Here is a 17,600-nt window from a genome sequence, read left to right as displayed (position 1 = left end):
GGCCGGACAATTCAATGAGCGAACAAACAAATTCAAGTTTATTGAAACAATCCTGCAGGTTATAGTGTTGGCGAAACAAAGGAACATGAGGGCAACGGGCCAGTACGTCTGCGATGAATGGTAATGCATGGATTTGTTAATCGAACATCAGTTCTTCGTATATGAAAAACAGATCAATTTATGATAGCTTATGATCGTTAACCGAAACCACTAATTATTAGAATAATGAGGCAGATCATCATCCCGAACCTCATGTAACCATCCAAAAGGATCATCTCTGGTACCATTTTGTATTCCCAGTAACTCCAACCTGAGCTTCTTGGTCAAGTCGCCCATTTCGCCGTCCCCGATTAAGAACTCGCCGCAGGTTTCTCCACTGGTTCCATTGCTTGCTTTTGTTTTGCCAAGCGGGCAGTAGAACGAACCAACAGCGATAAGACCACCAGCAGTACCACAGGCAAATACTTCAAGCACTTCGCCACTCATCGCGTCGGTATGAAAGTCATTGAAGTAATAGTCGCGCTCTTCTACTTTGATACCTCGTCCCTTGGCCAGTTCCATGACTGATGCTCGTGTTACACCGTCCAGAATGGTGTCATTCAGACAAGGTGTCCGGATCGTACCATTTTTCATGACGAAGAAGATGTTGGTCACTTCAAGTTCCTGGATTTTGCCGTCATCTTCCAAGAAGAGCGCCTGGTCACACCCATACTTAGCAGCTTCTTGGTGTGATCGAAGAGCCGCTGCGTAATTGCCACCGCATTTGGAGCTGCCTGTGCCACCTGGCGATGCTCGTCTCAAGTGCGGCTCGACGTAGACATTGAGTACAGTTCGATTGAAGAATGAGCGTGCTGGCGAAACAAGAACACAAAAGATATACTCTTTGGCTACTGCGAACCGAACAGAGTTTCCTGCAGCGAACATGAAGGGACGTAGGTAAAGTCTGCCACCTTCACCAGAAGGGAACCAGTCGCGCTCAACCCAGACCAGTGCCTTGACCATATCGAGAAAAAGCTTCTCTGGTAGCTCTGGCATGGCGACGCGGTCGGCAGAGACGTTGAGGCGTTTTGCATTTTTGTCAGGTCGAAAGAGAACAATCCTCCCATCAGGTGTCTTGTATGCCTGCATGCCTTCAAATAGTGTTTGTCCATACTGGAAGCACTTCGATCCAGGATGCAGTGTTAGGGGAGAAAATGGTTGGATAGTTGCAGTCTGCCACTGACCATCGGCGTATTTAGCGATGGCCATATGATCAGTGTCAGAGATACCCAGCTCAGGATTCTCCAAACGCTTCTGACGTTCGACGTCGGGAACTGGATTTCCATTACGAATAAAAGTAACCGAAGGGAAAAGAGGTGCCATTGCTGTGTTGCGAGTTTAACTAAGCAGTAGACACGCCGGTAAAGTCCTTGGTATAAAATGAGGAAAATAGGCTGGGGTGGCGTTTTTGTAGTGGGATGGTTGGGGTGCGAAGTGTTTCTTATATGCTATTGCAGCCAAAAAATGGCCCATAGATGACCAGCCAACCTTGTCGTCAGTGGTCATGCTAGTACCTAGCTGTCTTTGCTTTGGAGCGCCAACCTGCTATTTGCGACATCTGTTAATATGCGTCATGACCGCAAGATATTTAAGTAGTCTTCAAGTCATGCTGTTCTGTGAGGAAATCGATTTGAGCATTATAAAACGGTCAATCTGCCACAATAATTTTGCATCTGCAGTTCTAGGACTGAATGCATGTTGCAACATCTACCATATTTGTCGCTATCTAGGACATAGTGTTCTTCAAAGCCTCTCCCTTTGACCATCTTTCCAATTCTGCAACCTGATGCTCGTAAAACTCGTTCATGACGCGTTCTTCTACGTACGCAATATGAGGTGTCAAAATAACCTGGCTTTTGCCTTCAGTACCCCAACTCGTGTCTCTCCACTCACTATCTACTGGCAAAGGCTCCAAGTTGAATACATCCAACGCTGCTCCTCGGATCTTCCCTGCCTTCAGAATCTCAAGCAGATCTTTTTCAACTACTAAGGGACCACGGGAAGTATTGACAAAAAATGAAGATGGTTTCATTTTTGACAAGTCCTCGGACGTGATCAGTCCCCTTGTTCGATCGGACAATAATAAATGCAGACTGATTACATCGGAGGTAGAGAAGAGCTCATCGCGACTAACATACTTGAATGTCTTTTCTCCATCTGGGCGTTCAATTGACAACCCCTGGGCTTTCGCCTGCTCGTCTGCAGTGCTCTGGGTCAAATTTGAGCTCCAGCAGATGATTCTCATGCCGAAAGCTGAACTCATGATTCGAGCAACAGAGCTACCCAGACGTCCCAAGCCAAGAATGCCGAGGGTTTTCCCAGTGACACCAGTAACCATACTAGTCTGCCATTTCCCACTCTTGACAGCTGCATCGTTGTGTGCAATGTCACGGCAGATCGCTAGTATCATGGTAATGATGTGTTCCAAGGTAGCCACCGTGGCCATTTGGGCATCAGAGCCTGTCACCGGGATACCCCTTTCGTGGCAAGCTTGCATGTCAATGGCCTTGTTGTGACGACCATTGCTCAGAATGAGTTTGAGTTGAGGAAGACGCTCAATCAACTGCTTAGGGAAAGGCGTTCTTTCTCTCATGGTACCTGAAGGCGGTTATTAGCAAAGTTTGATTGGTGTGACGGTGCAGGGTATCTCTCACCAATAACTTCGAATGGTTCCAATCGTTGAACTAATTCATCCCTCTCAGCCTGGGGTGTGTCGTCATCGTGATACGGACGCAATGTAGCTGGAAAGTACTCGAAAGAATACTTTGAAGGGTCCAATTTGGAAAAGTGTGAAGATGACAAGCCGTGATAGTCGTCGAGGATAGCTACGCGAGTAACCATTGTGTAGACAGAGCTTGCGTGAGAAACTTGGAGAGACAACAAAGATTCTCGAGCATTGTACGTCAACCAGATACTATAGGGTACAGCTCAGTCGGAGAGAACGTGTAATCTCCCTTGGCGGTTACATGAAATGGCGGTCTGTGTTGCTGGACATGAACGGTGCTGCTGTTCCTGGTTCTGCAACATCAACCACATCAAGGATAGTTGCAAGAGTGCCGGAATCAAATATGCAGATAGGCGTTCCGAGTGAGATGAGATTTCTCTCGATATGGTAGAGATCAACAAACTCAAAGTAAGCTGAAAACATGGATCGGGGAGGCGGGAGGTGACATGTAAGACACAATCTGCAGTGAGACGAGAAAGAGACCTAACCGTGGTAGTTAATTGATCCATCGGATGCATGTCTTGCTTCTGTTGTAACAAGATTGAGTCTAATGCAAGTAAGCAACCGACTGTGGAGTGAATTAGCTTTACTTAATAACCGCCTGTTAGACTACTTTTCCTTTTCCCCCGCCCAGACTTGGAATGCACCAAACAGCGGGCCGTGGACCGACTCCGCAACTAGTCTAGGGATGCAGGTTCTGGCAATGTACGTGTATGCAGGACTATCAGGCTAGTGTCCCAGTAGCCTATCGCGATGACATATGTATACACATGGGAGGAACTTTGCAGCACCAGGAACATTTAAGCCATGGAAAGAGACACATGCGTCAATGCGGGAGAGACATACATTCATTAACATTTTCCTTATGCAATAGTTGGCGGGGTAATTGACTTCCAAGCTTACCTAGTCTCAAAGCCACCGGCGGGCTCTAGTCGGACTCCTCAAAGATTACCGCATATTGACGTTGAACAACATGAGAGACACACATACTCAAAATTTGCATGTGTTAATCTTAACAGATAAAATTAAGTTGAACTACTATGTCGATCAGAACGGGATAGTCCGTTTCACTGCCGTGGCATAAGAAATTAGTCGTTATCGTTGCATTAGTCCATGTTGAACACCAGCTCACCTCTGATCTGCGTTGTTTGCAGTGGCGCATCTAACCGGGAATGTGGTTCCGGACCAGTGAATACGACAGATGCCCTGCTGGCCACGAAAAATACCTATGCAAATATCCGCGGGAACGAAATCTCCCCTCTCCTGCATCCGTACCTCGACTAACGACCCTGTTTTCACTGAACATTGTCAGCCGCTCTCATCGTTGTCCCTCGGCAGGCACCAGGATCAACCAAAATGTCATCATCACTTGATGGGTTCATTAAGGGGTGTCGCTAGACGACGCAGGACGGCGAAGACATGGCACTCTACACCGTGATTAAGACATCATGTACGACGCTAATTGCAGCTGTCCTGATAATGCGTATTGCAAACCTCAACTTTCAAGCCACTGAGATGCAATCAAATCACACCGCTTTCTACTACGTAGTAGTTGTTACTACCCCTGGAGTCCTCATTTGAAGGGTCATGAACAAAAGTGCAAGGACAAATCTTGACTGTTGCCTAACAAACAACTACACTACAGCACACAAGGAATCTCATTATTCGCTTTGACATCAATCAACCAACATGGATCGTTTTCGAGCTCTCTCCCTTTTCCAGCCTTCCAACTTGAACGGCGCAATCGGTGCTGCTGATTATGAAGGAGACCATGAGCGACCACAACATATCTTCGGTTGCATGTTGGGAATTCCTCATACCCAAATGGCCCGGCTTGTAGCTGTCCTTGGGTTTGATTTTATCTTTGTCGACACTTTGCATGTGTATGTTGCTACAGCAAGTTTCTAGTATCAGTATCTAACGAGGATAGGCCGACTAATCCAGAGACTCTTGTGTCTCTTATTCAGACGATTAACTTTGCCAGCGAAGGCAAGACTGTTGCTCTTGTACGAGTTCCCAGTCCTGACTCTGACTTGCTAGCTTATGCCTTGGACGCAGGTGAGTATCTGATATTAACATCGATGACCGAGGTAGCTAACCTGAAAAGGTGCGGGTGGTATCGTTTTCCCCCAGATTGATACACCTGAGCAGGCAGCAGCGGCTGTTTACAAGGTCAGACATGCCTACAATGGCGGAATGAGATCCATCTCTCCAATTGCATTGTATGATGGAATCACAAACATTGCTCCTGAGGGATGGACGTCAGAGACTATTGCAGATAGAAATGTCTCAGTAATTTGCCAGATTGAAAGCGATGTAAGAGTTATCCATCATGAAATCTTTAATATCAATGCTGACCGTCACAAAAGGTGGGCGTTGAGAATGTCGATGCCATTGCAAGAACCCCCGGAGTCAACGTGCTCATGGTTGGTGTTACAGACCTGAAGGCCACCCTGGGCATTCCAGTCCGTAACCCCAATGGTCTTGTTGATGAGTCCAAGTTTCAAGAGGCTATCTCCAAAATGATAGCTACTTCCAAGGAAACTGGAATTCAACTCATGATTCCTGCTTTCAGACTGAAGACTGAAGATGTGAACTGGCTGAAGAATTTCAAAATGGTTGTTACCAGTGTTGATATTTTGTCTGTTATGAAGACTCATCGGAGTGACCTAGCTCAGATGAAGGAAGCTCTGGGGGTGGCAGACGGGTCGTCAAACGGTGCCTCCAATGGGAAGCTCAATGGAAAGGCCAATGGAAAAGCTAACGGCAAAGCAAACGGCATCACTAATGGGGTGAACAACGGCGTCGGCAATGGGATAACCAATGGGCATCATTAAACTAGGCTCTATGTAGATGCCGCCTGCGGTGGGTACAGAGTGGCTTCTTACCAAGCTTGGCATAATACCAGTTTTATTTTACCTACATCCGAGCTACTGATTCTGCAATAGCTGGGTATTTTTCATTGTACATAGTGAAAGTGTTGAATCGTTTCACACTTGTAAGAATAACCATATTTGTGTGACTGCTACCAGGGTCGAGTCTTGTTATGAAATGTCTGGTTACAACCACTTGTTTGAAAGAGCAATAGTTACAGTCGTTACAGTACCTCACTTTTACTGTAAATTGTACGTGGCCTGGGAAAATATATGGCATTGTTCCAAATCATGACATTACTCAACACCTAAACACTGACTAACCCTTGCGCTGTAGCTTATGATAGTTGAGCTCAGCGCGTGCCTGGCCAAGTGTGGTCCCGCTAGCGATCATCTCCCGAATACGCTCCTCACTTTCGTCAATATGACGCGCTATCTCAGCCACTTCGCGAGCGCGATCCCTTGGAACAATAACAACACCATTGGCGTCCGCAATAACAATATCGCGGGGCTTCACATGTACATGTCCAATCCCAACAGGCTCATTCACAGCTGCCACCTCAATTCTATCCTTTGCAGTCCTCATGAATCGACCAGCCGTGAACATGGGGTAGTCATCAGTAATGGCACGGTTCACATCGCGACAAACACCGTCAATAACTGTCCCGGCAATGTCTCTGATGCCAGCGTACTGAGTCATGATATCACCCCAGACAGTACAGTCTGTGCGACCGCCATTGTCGATGAGAATGACATCGCCTTGAGCGACGTTGTCGATCCAGTCGCCGACACCTTTCGGTGGGCCACTACTGGAGATGGGTACGTATCGCACAGTAAATGCTGGTCCGACAGTGACCTTTTGATAGTTGGCCAAGGGCATGATGTTCATAACCTGGCCTGGTATACCCAGCTTGTCGAGAGCATCGGAGACTGCAGGGGTGTCTGATGCGGCGAAAAGTGCAACAAGTTCTTGGTCTTCAGGTTGCTGTTGTTTTGGGTTCTGGTTGCCATTGGACGATGGCTTATCTGGAGTCTCAGATACGTGATGTCCGTTTTGAATGATTTGAGCCATTGCTTTATTTTATTGTTGCTTAGATTGGTGTGGTGTTCTGAACAGACTATAATACAGAGACAAAGGCTAAAGTTAAATAGACCACGAAGATAAGAAGAGCAGTTGAACTGGGCGACGTGTCTCTGGTTCAACTGAGGGGGGATTCCCGGAAACATTCTTGGCACGGGCGCAATAGATTCAGATTACGTGTACGTACCGTACGTACTCCGAGACCTATCGTGGAGACTATGCAGCTGCATTCACCCATTCAGCAAGCCACTTATTCCATACTCCACCGGCGTACATCACCAAGTGATCTCACATGCTGGACGTCGTCCCTGGTAAGCCTGGTCAAAGTCAATTCGCGGAACGGGTCGCTCGATCTATTCTCGGTCATTACACCTAGGGGCGTGTGATGGAACAGCAGACGACACCGCCAGTTGCGCACGCAGGAGAAACATGACTACTGATGCATTCTGCTAGTGTTATATGCCTCTAGTATCAGTTATCCTTTTTCTAGACAAATGAATGACGCACATGGTTTCGCAAAGTCCCGAACAAGATGGGACAATAGGTGAACGCAGTCGCTCTAACAACCTGTGCTGATCGTTGTACAGAACAGACGGAAGAAGACAATGGATTAAAAGTCGCTGTGTTTGTCGTCATTAATCCTGAGAATCTGACTCAAACACCTCATCATTACACTGCAAAGTTATTTCACCTTGTAAAGCATAGCATCTTCATCTTCAACCATCTTGAAAGCGACATATTCTTCACCAAAAGCTCCTTCCACAATTCACAGGCAATACAACAGAACAAAATGGTAAGCAACTTACTGCAATACGTACAAAGAACAGTATTTAATGACCTAGATAGACTCAAGCATCTGAAGTCCTGTTCATGGATCATGGCAAAGCTAATGCCTTCCATGTTGACCATGACCCAGCATTTAAGCCTAATGAGAGAGCTGTGCTGAATGTCAAGCAATCCAAGCCCGAAGAGCCCATGGTCCAACTACTTCGCGAGGAAAGTAGTCGGATTGAAAGTTTTGAGCATATTGCTGAAAGGTTCGAGAACCGAGATGCTCCTGTTGTCACCATGTTCAGTGGTGGCTTGGATAGCACATATCTTCTCATGAGACTTCACCATCTTGGTTTCACCAACATTCATGCCGTAGCTGTGGATGTTGGAGAACCCATCGACAAGGAGGAACTCACCAAGAACGCTGCCCATTTTGGTGCGTCTTTCAGATGCCTCGACGGTCGAGAGCGATTGGTCAAGGAAGGTGTCATACCAGCCATCCGTGCCCATGCAAAGTACATGGGAATGTACCCCGTCAGCAGCTCTCTCAGCCGCCCTGTTATCGCTCGTCTAGTTACCGACTACGCCAAAAGCCTCAACGCGAAGCTTCTTCTTCATACGGCCAACTTGTCGCAGAACAGCTTGCCCCGACTCAACAACAGCATCAAACGCTATGCCTTTTCTGGAGACTTTGGCAGTCCGTATGTGCGTTCGGCCATCTCTCGAGAGGACAAGGCCAAAGAGCTGTCTGCAGTTGGGTTAACCTTCCTATCAGACCGAAAGCTCAGCGGTGATGAGAATTTGTGGTGTCGAGAGTTCGAAAGTGGCCCTCTGGATGACCCTGAGAGCTTCACCATCCCAGAAGCTGCATACCAGTGGACACAGCGAAACATGGACTGCTCTCCCCAGAAGCTTACGCTTAATTTCAAGGATGGAAACCTCATCTCGATCAACGGAAACAAGCTGCCTCTTATCGAAGCCATCGCCCTCCTCAACGTCGAGGTAGGAAAGTTTGGACATGGCCGATTTGTTGGACTTGAGCCGATTCGAACCGATGCCAAGGTTCTTGAAGTACGCGAGGCTCCGGCCGCAGCCATCATTATGGATGCACTGCGACATCTTGAAGTTGCTACTCTAGAGAGCAAAGCACTCGACTTGAAGCAGGATCTGGAACAGAAATGGGTCAGGGAAGCAATCGCTGGTCGATGGGGAAGCACGTGCCATACCATGTGTGATGCTGCACTTGCTTCCTCCTTGGTTGGTGTCAGTGGAAGTGTGACGTACAACATCAACCACGCGCACTACCTGCCCTGCTCCATCATCGCTCAGAACCCTCGTTATATCAGGGATCGAGACCATTGGGAGATCAAGGCTTCAATGAGCAGAATTAGTGCATAGGTGATTTCGGCATAATTAGGTAGATGAAACAGTGTAGCTAGGGATTGACCAGAACACACCTCATCAGTTGTGCTAATGTTGAGATTATCCTGATGAGGCTGTGATTCAAAACTTCATAAAATTTATACTTCAATAACCTCAACTGTCCTGGACTATTTCGTGTTTTCTGTTTTCTCTTATGAAATTCCTAAGCTTAGCTTCCGTGGGTACGTCCCGGATTATTTCGGGCCGTAGCGCTAATCGATTTGTATTTCCACTATTTCTTAGGCAGAGTAGTTCCACTTCATTCTTCATTTAACGGAATCCTTTTCGGCCCACGCTTTGAACTCAGTCCATTTGAATGACATGTCGAACTCACACGGAGAGCCTTCAGATCCAAATAGGGGCGTGTCTGAACCATCAACATCTGGACAGTCTCTCCGCAAATCCGTTGGTAAATCCGCAACCCAGAGCATGTAACCTGCTAACAAGCACATGCATAGTGTGAACAATGCCGCTCACGCAAAGTAAGATATATGCATTAAACTGATCACGACTGTTTGATCTTTCGTTCTGACATCTATCTCCAAGATCCGATGTGACGGCAATTGCCCATGCACACAATGTCTCCAGGCGTATATTACTTGCACCAAAGCAGAGAGGCAACCAAGAGCAAAGACCCAAAGTCTTACAACAATTTCTGATAAGTAGTTCGTATCTCCTCAAGCTCCTAGTCATCTTAGATTTGGCACATCTCTTGTCGGTCTGACTTGATCTGGATTCAAGATCTGACCACGGCACTATAGCAAAGAAAAGATCGATGTCATTAATCACAGACTTGATGATATCACTCGACTCGTGGACGAAATTAATAGTAGTATCCCAGTGTCGAACAGCCAATCAACCAAATCAACACCTAAACATCCCAATCAAACGAATAATGTTGACCAATCTTTGTCATCCGGGAATTGGTCTACGGCCTCCCGTGTGAACAACATGGGCTCGGAAATTGAGCGCTCGCTGACTGCCCGACATGACTTCGGGAATGAGTTTCTCCATAGGAATTCTGGCATCAATTCAGCGACAGAGTCTAACTACAATCTCAAAGAAGCATTAGAGTCGCTTCGCTGTGTTATCGAAGCAATGAAACGTGGTTTACTGAAGCCCCAGGAGTCATTTCCTGTCGCAAAACAAGTCACTAAACCTTCTTCACAGAAGTGTGATCTACCACCAATTGAAGAGGTTGTAGAGCTTATACGCACCGCAAAGGGTGAGTTGTCATGCCACACATTTGTCCCTATGCAGTGTGCTCATCATTGCCGTCGCAGACAACCACTCGTCAAACCCTCTCAACTCAGTTGCGTGGGTTAGCGACTTCTTTCCCCTAGAGTCCTTTTCATACATGTGCCTAAGGGTCTACTTTTCTGGAGATGCCTCGGTGACTGATCATATCATTGTCCACTATGGCCTGCTCGAGCTGTTCATCGAAAAATCCCAGCTTGAAACGGAAGATGAAGGTCAAAGCAAGCGGTATTGTTCCATGTGTCGTACTAATCTTGAGTCGGCTCTAGCTGATTTGCCACTTTATCTCCCTACAACGATAGAAATGGCTACTGCTTTGTTGTTAGGCGTAGGTCTTTATATGAGTTTGGAATTATGTCTAGTATTAACTAACAGTGAGTAAAGGCTATCTATACAATGGAAATTCACAAACCGGTTCTGGCATGGAATCTAGTCTCCAGGACATTAGACCTTTGTCGAACGCTTGGCTATCACCGACTATCCCCTCCACAGGATGGCAAAGTCTCAGATGACATGAAAACAAAACAATTGTTGTTTTGGATGGCATATCTCATGGGACAAAGTCTGTCGTTACGTGTTGGTCGTTCGTCGGTCATCCAAGATTGGGAGATCACTACGCCCATGCTCGCCTTACATGAGGGCCCGTCGTCTCTGAATGCATCAGTAGCACTTTGGATCGAAACTGCTCGTTGTCAAGGCAATATCTATAAGCGATTGTACAGCCCTGAAGCCATGGCCGCACCCCCTCATGTTCGACAATCTCGGGTCGAGGCTCTTGCAAATGAGCTCTATGACCTCGACAAACGATCTCGAGAAATAAGTGTATGAGCATCAATGAGGAAAAGGAAAAGTTTACAAATCTGACATCCAGCTTTAGGACCAGCATTTACAGCATGCCAGAGACAAGTACGGCCAAAGAATGGTCGAATACCTTACACTTTCTGACGATGTGTCGCGTGCCTCGCTTCTCACTCTTGTTTATCGGGCCAGCTCCTCACCCGGGGATCCTCCATCCGCATTGTCTCCCTTATGTGTTGAAGCAGCCAGGATGGCGATGCAACGACACCATGATTTCCTCGCGACTTTCAGGGATATAAAGCCACAGTATTTGTCAACTTATGTTCACTGGTATGTAAGGTCACTGTCACTTATTGCAAATAGTTGACAAATAACTTTGAAATTTAACCTCACAATTGTTTCTAGGACGCTCAACTATTCCCCCTTTATTCCTTTCATTGTTCTGGTTTGTAACGTCATCGAGTCCCGTGACAAGCAAGACCTTGAGCGGTTACAGGACTATATAACGTCGATGGAATCGAATCCGGTCCTTGTGGAGGCTGCAGGACGGATGCATCCCCTGTTCAAAGCACTTTATGAAGTTGCTTTACGCTACGCTGAATGCTCCGCAGTTTTGCAAGAAGCAACCCACCCGACCCTTGGTCAGCTGGCGAGTTTGAGCCTCCCATTCTCAGGCCAAGTCAATCCATATGAGTGGGACCTCGGCCTTGGCTTACAGTCTGGACATGTTGATGGCAGTAGTGGAGCATTCGCACAAGAAGAAGAAGGTGTCTATCCGCCGTTTTTGTCATACAATATTCACGATTTGGAGTCTTGGTTCGGGGGAAATGGGCATAACTCGGAGATGTTCGACGATCCTCATTCCGGGCCATTTTAGAACTTTGAATATAAGAACTGCAAATTGTTATTCTAATGAGATTTCATCATATATCATTAAAATTTATGTTCTAGAGCTTGAAGCAGCTTCTGGTCACAATCCAACCAATACCCTAACTGGCTGCCGTAGTCAATTTCCTGTAATCCATGATAATTTGTTTGGTTTGCCGCCGTGCTTATCAAACCTGCTTTCTGCCCCGCCGTCCTGTCATCTGGGCTTACGTTGAAATCCTGCTGCATCTGCGTCTCGCAACCTGGTACAGGCATGCCGACTTGTGAGAACAGAAGATTGAAAGGAGTTTCAAAAGAAGGCTCCATATATGCTGCTGACATAGCATCAGAATGAGAGCTGAGATACTTGCTCGCAACGTCGTACATAATTCCCAACAGTCGCAACTGTTTCTTGTAAGACGTTGGCAAAATACTTTCAATGAGCTTCAAAGGCTCTATGACACTCCAAAGTTCAGCTAGTCCACTTGAATCAAGATTCTCAATTGTATTGCAGAACACAACCACGAAAGGTACGAATGGCCATCCCATGACGGCCCTAAAGCATTGTCAGAATAATTCCCAAACTGTGAAACGTAAATAATTACCATTCAATATATACGTCGAGAGAAAAGGGCGAAGCACTGCCAAGCTGGGCCAAGCAAATACGGTGCTTTTTGAGGCACTCTCTGGCCGTTGTGAGGCATTCTTCTGAGAAGGCTGAGCCGGAGGCTTGTGTAGGCTGGATAGTTCGGTATATTAAAGTGAGGCACGACAAATGAGAGACTAGGTCGACACTTCGCTGAATATCCACTGCGGCGGTTCCCAGCTTTTGGCCTACGCTCTCGAAAAGTTGATCCTAGTACGAGTTAGCATCCATCCAAGCTCTATGTCACGCTTTTCCGGTACAGTGTCTCTGTGTCCTCATGGAGCACCTCATCGACTTACTTCCACTTGATCCCTTGAGTAGAACACGGCTTCTAGTTCATCTGCCAGACTTCGAGCCCGCGCTTCTCGCGCATCTTGTGTATCAAGCAAAGCCTTGGCTGAGTGCAAATCAAGGTATACTTTACCATAGATCATTGAAATTTTGATCCACTTTGGCACGACAGCACAAAGCCGTTTCCTGGGAAGCGCCTCAATGCAATCCAATCCTATTGACACATTTCTGTCGTCAATGCAAAACGGCCTATTGAGTCGCAGGGACACAACCTTGTCGATCATGTAAATCAACCAGAACAGCCTTACTCTAGATGAGCGAGTGTCTTCTAGCCGATGTCCTAAATGTGTATTAGTATGAAGGCCAAGTCTGAAACAAAGTTGAGCAGCAGCTGCAATATGGCTCCATGCGAGAGAGATTTCGCACTCGCCCAAATGATAATATACCTTAAGACAGTCAGCGCCATGTAGTTATTGAGCTTATTGATCCCTCTTACCGTCATCAGCAGAGCTCTGATGGTATGGATATTGCAGGGCAGGTTAAGGGGAAGATTTGCTAGTAGTTTCCCAAGATTATGACGACACATTGGAATGGCAGCGAGAAGCGCCTCTTTCAATGCTGAGTCTGTTTCGATATATTCGTAGTGAATGAAGATTTCATAAAGTCCGCAATTTAGGATGATCAAATCTATCAGGGAAGCCTTTTCGGAATAACCATTCAATAGATAGTTAATGAAATGGCTGACATCATTGAAGGCGAGCAGGCATGAGATATCCAAGGCAGGAGTATCTGTAGACATTTTAATGAACTGGCTTGTCTGTTCGTCTGTTCCTTACTTACCTTTTACCTTCTGGATAGCCAGCATTGTCAACCATGCAGGCGGCAGCTTCAAGTCGTCCTTACTAACGCCGATTTGTGAGAAGGCAGGCTTGGAGTTGGCAGTCTGCTCATCATGTCTTCCCACGATCCTCTTTAGGGCATCCAGGCTTGATTTGACCTCCTCAGGAACCTTGAGGAGGTTGTTCGAGACATTCAATTGCACATGGCCAGTAACAAAACGTGCTTGACATACCAAGTGGTCATCATCTTCAAGGCAAGATTCAGAAGATGTTTCACTGTCTTGGGAGTCCCCTATGCGCGAAGAATCTTGTGGTGAAGGTATCACTTGATCAATTGCTTCTGTAGATGGAGACGCATCGATTAGCGGAATGGGGAAAGCATTATTGGGAGATCGTGAGGTGGAAGCTGAGATAGGGTGGACGTTTCCAATGGTTGCAACAATGCGGTCAATCTTTTCCGACAATTCATCGATTTTCCTGTGACTGAGGGATATACAGTTAGAAGCCTATTGTGCCAACCGAAGCTTGATGAGTCTTACACTTCTTCGGTGGGAGGGAGGGTACGCTTCCGTTTCGAACGAGGCATGCGAGCTGCAGGGTATGTGCACTGAATATTTCGGTCTGAGCATTGGCGACACGGTTTGACACGCTCGCAACGAATCTAATTGTTATCAGCAACAGGATCATAAGTATTTCTACACCTAACGACTCAAGTGAGGCATGGGATACCTTTCGTTGTCGACACTGGATACACTGAAGTCGCATTACGTGTTAGCAGGAGCTTGACGGTTTGAGCGATGGACTGTTATCTCACAGAATGCTTTTCCACCGTAAGGGAATGGTCCTGAGCTGGAGAAAGCTCCGCATCAGTACCGGACCTAAGCATATCAGGTTCATTCATTGAAAAAATAGTCAATAATTATTCTCAACCTGGGATGTGTAGGTGAAGCGTTAATGAGAAAAAGCCAACAATAAAAGCATTCGTTGACTGGACGAATATATGTCAGCTTGCTTTATTTAAGACTAATTCGCCGCTATTCATTGTTAACAGGAAACCTGACTCCTGTTCTCATGGACCATGTGGCCTGAGCTGAAGGACAATGAGTCTTCCAAAGGCCGGATTCCGCGGAGTTTCAGGGCGGCAAGCCAAGAACGGCGGAAGCATTAACGGCAAACAGGTACAGTTTTTAACGGAGCCTACTACCAAAATGAGGTACTGCTATGCTGTGGCTTATGCCAAGACAGACCAGGGATCCTAGACATCCACATTTCCGTTAGCGTCTGTAATTGCCACGTACATTCAGGACATGGGCTATCGCTATGCTCGATGAATGTAAGCAAGTACCTGACTACTAGCCTGCTGGGTAGCAGAAAAAATGACATCCTTAGTCCTAGGGTATAAAAATAAGTAGTCTAAGTTCTACGGCTTAAGAGGCACAAAGTCACCTACTAATTTTGTCATTTATGCTCACAGCGGTCAATGTTTCTGATACCCTGAGGCTAGCTTCCCGGCGTAGGGTACAGGAGCTATAAGTCATCACACTATTCGACATCCTCCATTTGTGGTTTGACGATATAATGGAAATAAAACGCATGGCCTCCTCTGTGCCAAAAGCGGGACTAGAAACAAAAGGAGGAAATTGTCACGCGAAATAACAGTTTGGACAGAACACAAGCATGTGCAGATCAATTCAATCTAAAGAGTGTAACACTATCTCCAATGCCCAATATATACTCTAAAGATCAAGCAAATCAATCTCAGGTTCACTACGTCGCTGAATGAGTATCTTCAGCTTGGGGTCAGTTGCCATACTAAATCCACTCTTCATAGTATTGGGCACAACGCCCTCTGGCAACTTCCAGTTGTAGTTCATCAGTAGATGGCAAAGCGCGACCTTGACTTCGTTGGATGCGAAAAAGCGGCCCGGGCAAGAGTGCTGACCGTGACCAAAACCCAGATGAGAAGGGCCTGTGCTTACAAGATGCGACTTGGAGTCAAGGCCAGGCTGTCCTCGCATGCGGGTGAACCGATATGGGTCGAAAGTCTGTGGGTTGTCGTAGTGTTCGCTAGACATCATGCCACCATGGCCATTGAGATCGACAGCACAACGCTGGCCCTTGGGTAAGAAAGAGCCATCGGGTAGCCTGGTGTCTCGAAGGGCGATGCGTTGCATAGAAACTGTGGATGGTGTATGAGCGTCATGTCAAACAGTACCATGACCAGTGGGAGGGTATTGTGCAGCTTACCGATACCTCCAGGCCTTAGCCTCTGAGATTCCTTCAAGACACTGTCAAGCAGTTTGAGATTATACAGCGAAGTCTTCTTCCAGCCATCCGCACCCAGCACTTTGCTGATCTCGTCGCGGAGGGCAACAAACAACTCTGGGTGTAACATGATTTGCACCATCGTCTCAGTCAGTAGGTCCGTCGTGGTATGGATAGCAGCCATAGACAATCCGAGCTGGCAGTAAGCCTCTTTGTAGGGCTCTCCTTTCGCTTCCTGGTCGAACCAATCAATAGCATCGTTGAAATCTGGGACATTTCCTCCCTCCTCTCTCATGCGCTGGCGGAGCTCTCTACGGCTCCTATATACAGGCTCGATAAGTTTCTTTGAATCCGCAATTTGGCCTCGAATTCGTTTACACTGGGGTAGAAACCAGTGGATAATCCATCGAAGCGGCTTTGGGAAAAGTCGCAGAATGAATGCGGCGATGAAACTGTCGACGGTATAGTTCTTCGTGATATCGAGCCACTCCTGGTTACGACAAAGTTCGGGTCCAAGAAAGACCCGGGAAGAGATTCTCGCCACGATATCAAGGATACCGTCGTAAAAATCAAATTCTGTCCAATCTTCAATAGAATCAGTATCATGAATATAGTATTTCGGACGCATATTCTCACCTGTAGAAGTTCCAAAATAGTTTCGGATAGCAAAGTCGGTCTCGACAGATAGAGGTTCCGTAATCTGGTCTAATGATTACTCTGTCAGTAATTATTCGTAGAGTAATGGGTCATAGATTGTTTTGTACTTAGCATCTTTGTTAACTGCTTTTTTACCACAATCTTGGAGAGGTCATCCTCGCGGCCAGGGGCGAATGTCTCAAATCCGGGGAGGTAGGCATGAAACTCTTCCGTGATACTCTCGGAGAAATTCAGGTCGGGATTGTTCCGAATTCCTTCAACAAACTTGGGCGGTAGAATGAGAAGATTGCAGGTGTCAGTGATCATATGGTAAGGCTGTTCGGGAAACATTTGTCGGCCTTTCTCGAGCAGTTTGCCGGCAATATCGGCAAACTCAACTCGTCGTTTGAATCCCATGATCTCGAATCCAGTCGGGTTGAGTACGGGCCATTTGTCCACCGGCTTAGTGTAGCCACGAAAGACGACAAAAGCCGATATCAAGAGTGCAAAGACAAGATAAACTGATCCATGGTTTCCCAACTTGATGAAGGAATCTTTCTGGGTCCACACCTCAGAACTCGTCCAAGTCGTAGTATTGTCCACTGCGTGCAGTGCCATTTGCTAATATCAATAGGCGTGTTGTTTGGATGTTTGAATTGAATTGCCCTGGGATATGTAAAATGAAGTGATTGAGTATCCATGTGGGATGGGAGGAAACCGAATTGCTGATGTGTTGGCTTTTGATAAATCCTACAAACGAGATATCTGATAGACGAGCCATCGCGGCGCTTTTTCGACAAACACCGGTCCGAAGTAGACCTTTGCCACGGAGTCCTTGATTTCCGGCAACGGTGGTTCGCGCGGTGTTATGATGTCGTATCGAGGCTGGGCTCAGCGCTCTCTATGCCACCTTGCGTGTACCAAAATGTCTAAAAAGGCCGTTTAATGATAAGATCAGCCTGTGACTACCACGGATGGTGGGGACGGAGTGCATTAAGTTCTCCACATAGCCCGCCCTGTACTAGATCGGTCGATGAGGTCTAGTCAGCACCTTACGGAGTTATGGCGTCTGCGGAATCCGCAGACTGCA

The 17,600-nt window shown here is 46.7% G+C and overlaps 8 protein-coding genes across 8 annotated transcripts; 3 read left to right on the top strand and 5 right to left on the bottom strand.

The window, feature by feature from the left end:
- Positions 1-210: 210 nt before the first annotated feature.
- On the bottom strand, positions 211-1,362 carry FSST1_001358 (branched-chain amino acid transaminase; the record flags this gene model as incomplete). The annotated part of the gene is made up of 1 exon (XM_083227248.1): positions 211-1,362. The coding sequence occupies one exon, from the start codon at positions 1,360-1,362 to the stop codon at positions 211-213; it is 1,152 nt and encodes a 383-aa protein (XP_083091540.1).
- Positions 1,363-1,765: 403 nt separating this feature from the next.
- Positions 1,766-2,880, bottom strand: FSST1_001357 (D-2-hydroxyacid dehydrogenase family protein; the record flags this gene model as incomplete). Its single annotated transcript, XM_083227247.1, has 2 exons — positions 1,766-2,637; positions 2,694-2,880. 2 exons carry the CDS (start codon positions 2,878-2,880, stop codon positions 1,766-1,768), a joined length of 1,059 nt encoding a protein of 352 aa, XP_083091539.1.
- Positions 2,881-4,453: 1,573 nt separating this feature from the next.
- FSST1_001356 (HpcH/HpaI aldolase family protein) lies at positions 4,454-5,601 on the top strand (the record flags this gene model as incomplete). The annotated part of the gene is made up of 4 exons (XM_083227246.1): positions 4,454-4,647; positions 4,695-4,822; positions 4,872-5,080; positions 5,134-5,601. 4 exons carry the CDS (start codon positions 4,454-4,456, stop codon positions 5,599-5,601), a joined length of 999 nt encoding a protein of 332 aa, XP_083091538.1.
- Positions 5,602-5,956: 355 nt separating this feature from the next.
- FSST1_001355 (RraA family protein) lies at positions 5,957-6,709 on the bottom strand (the record flags this gene model as incomplete). The annotated part of the gene is made up of 1 exon (XM_083227245.1): positions 5,957-6,709. The coding sequence occupies one exon, from the start codon at positions 6,707-6,709 to the stop codon at positions 5,957-5,959; it is 753 nt and encodes a 250-aa protein (XP_083091537.1).
- An 879-nt stretch (positions 6,710-7,588) lies between these two features.
- FSST1_001354 (uncharacterized protein) lies at positions 7,589-8,887 on the top strand (the record flags this gene model as incomplete). The annotated part of the gene is made up of 1 exon (XM_083227244.1): positions 7,589-8,887. The coding sequence occupies one exon, from the start codon at positions 7,589-7,591 to the stop codon at positions 8,885-8,887; it is 1,299 nt and encodes a 432-aa protein (XP_083091536.1).
- Positions 8,888-9,489: 602 nt separating this feature from the next.
- On the top strand, positions 9,490-11,843 carry FSST1_001353 (fungal specific transcription factor domain-containing protein; the record flags this gene model as incomplete). Its single annotated transcript, XM_083227242.1, has 6 exons — positions 9,490-9,551; positions 9,673-10,136; positions 10,195-10,496; positions 10,553-10,990; positions 11,046-11,296; positions 11,372-11,843. 6 exons carry the CDS (start codon positions 9,490-9,492, stop codon positions 11,841-11,843), a joined length of 1,989 nt encoding a protein of 662 aa, XP_083091535.1.
- Positions 11,844-11,899: 56 nt separating this feature from the next.
- FSST1_001352 (transcription factor domain-containing protein) lies at positions 11,900-14,374 on the bottom strand (the record flags this gene model as incomplete). Its single annotated transcript, XM_083227241.1, has 7 exons — positions 11,900-12,389; positions 12,439-12,689; positions 12,779-13,216; positions 13,267-13,559; positions 13,611-14,092; positions 14,149-14,270; positions 14,339-14,374. 7 exons carry the CDS (start codon positions 14,372-14,374, stop codon positions 11,900-11,902), a joined length of 2,112 nt encoding a protein of 703 aa, XP_083091534.1.
- A 971-nt stretch (positions 14,375-15,345) lies between these two features.
- Positions 15,346-17,128, bottom strand: FSST1_001351 (cytochrome P450; the record flags this gene model as incomplete). Its single annotated transcript, XM_083227240.1, has 4 exons — positions 15,346-15,788; positions 15,857-16,459; positions 16,511-16,579; positions 16,639-17,128. 4 exons carry the CDS (start codon positions 17,126-17,128, stop codon positions 15,346-15,348), a joined length of 1,605 nt encoding a protein of 534 aa, XP_083091533.1.
- Positions 17,129-17,600: the final 472 nt, after the last annotated feature.

Source organism: Fusarium sambucinum, chromosome IV (genome assembly GCF_050947815.1).
Source record: "Fusarium sambucinum isolate potato_lamoka chromosome IV, whole genome shotgun sequence".
NCBI classification, from domain to species: Eukaryota; Fungi; Ascomycota; class Sordariomycetes; order Hypocreales; family Nectriaceae; genus Fusarium; species Fusarium sambucinum.
Note: the sequence above shows the minus strand (reverse complement) of the source record. Positions and strands in the feature narration are given on the sequence as shown.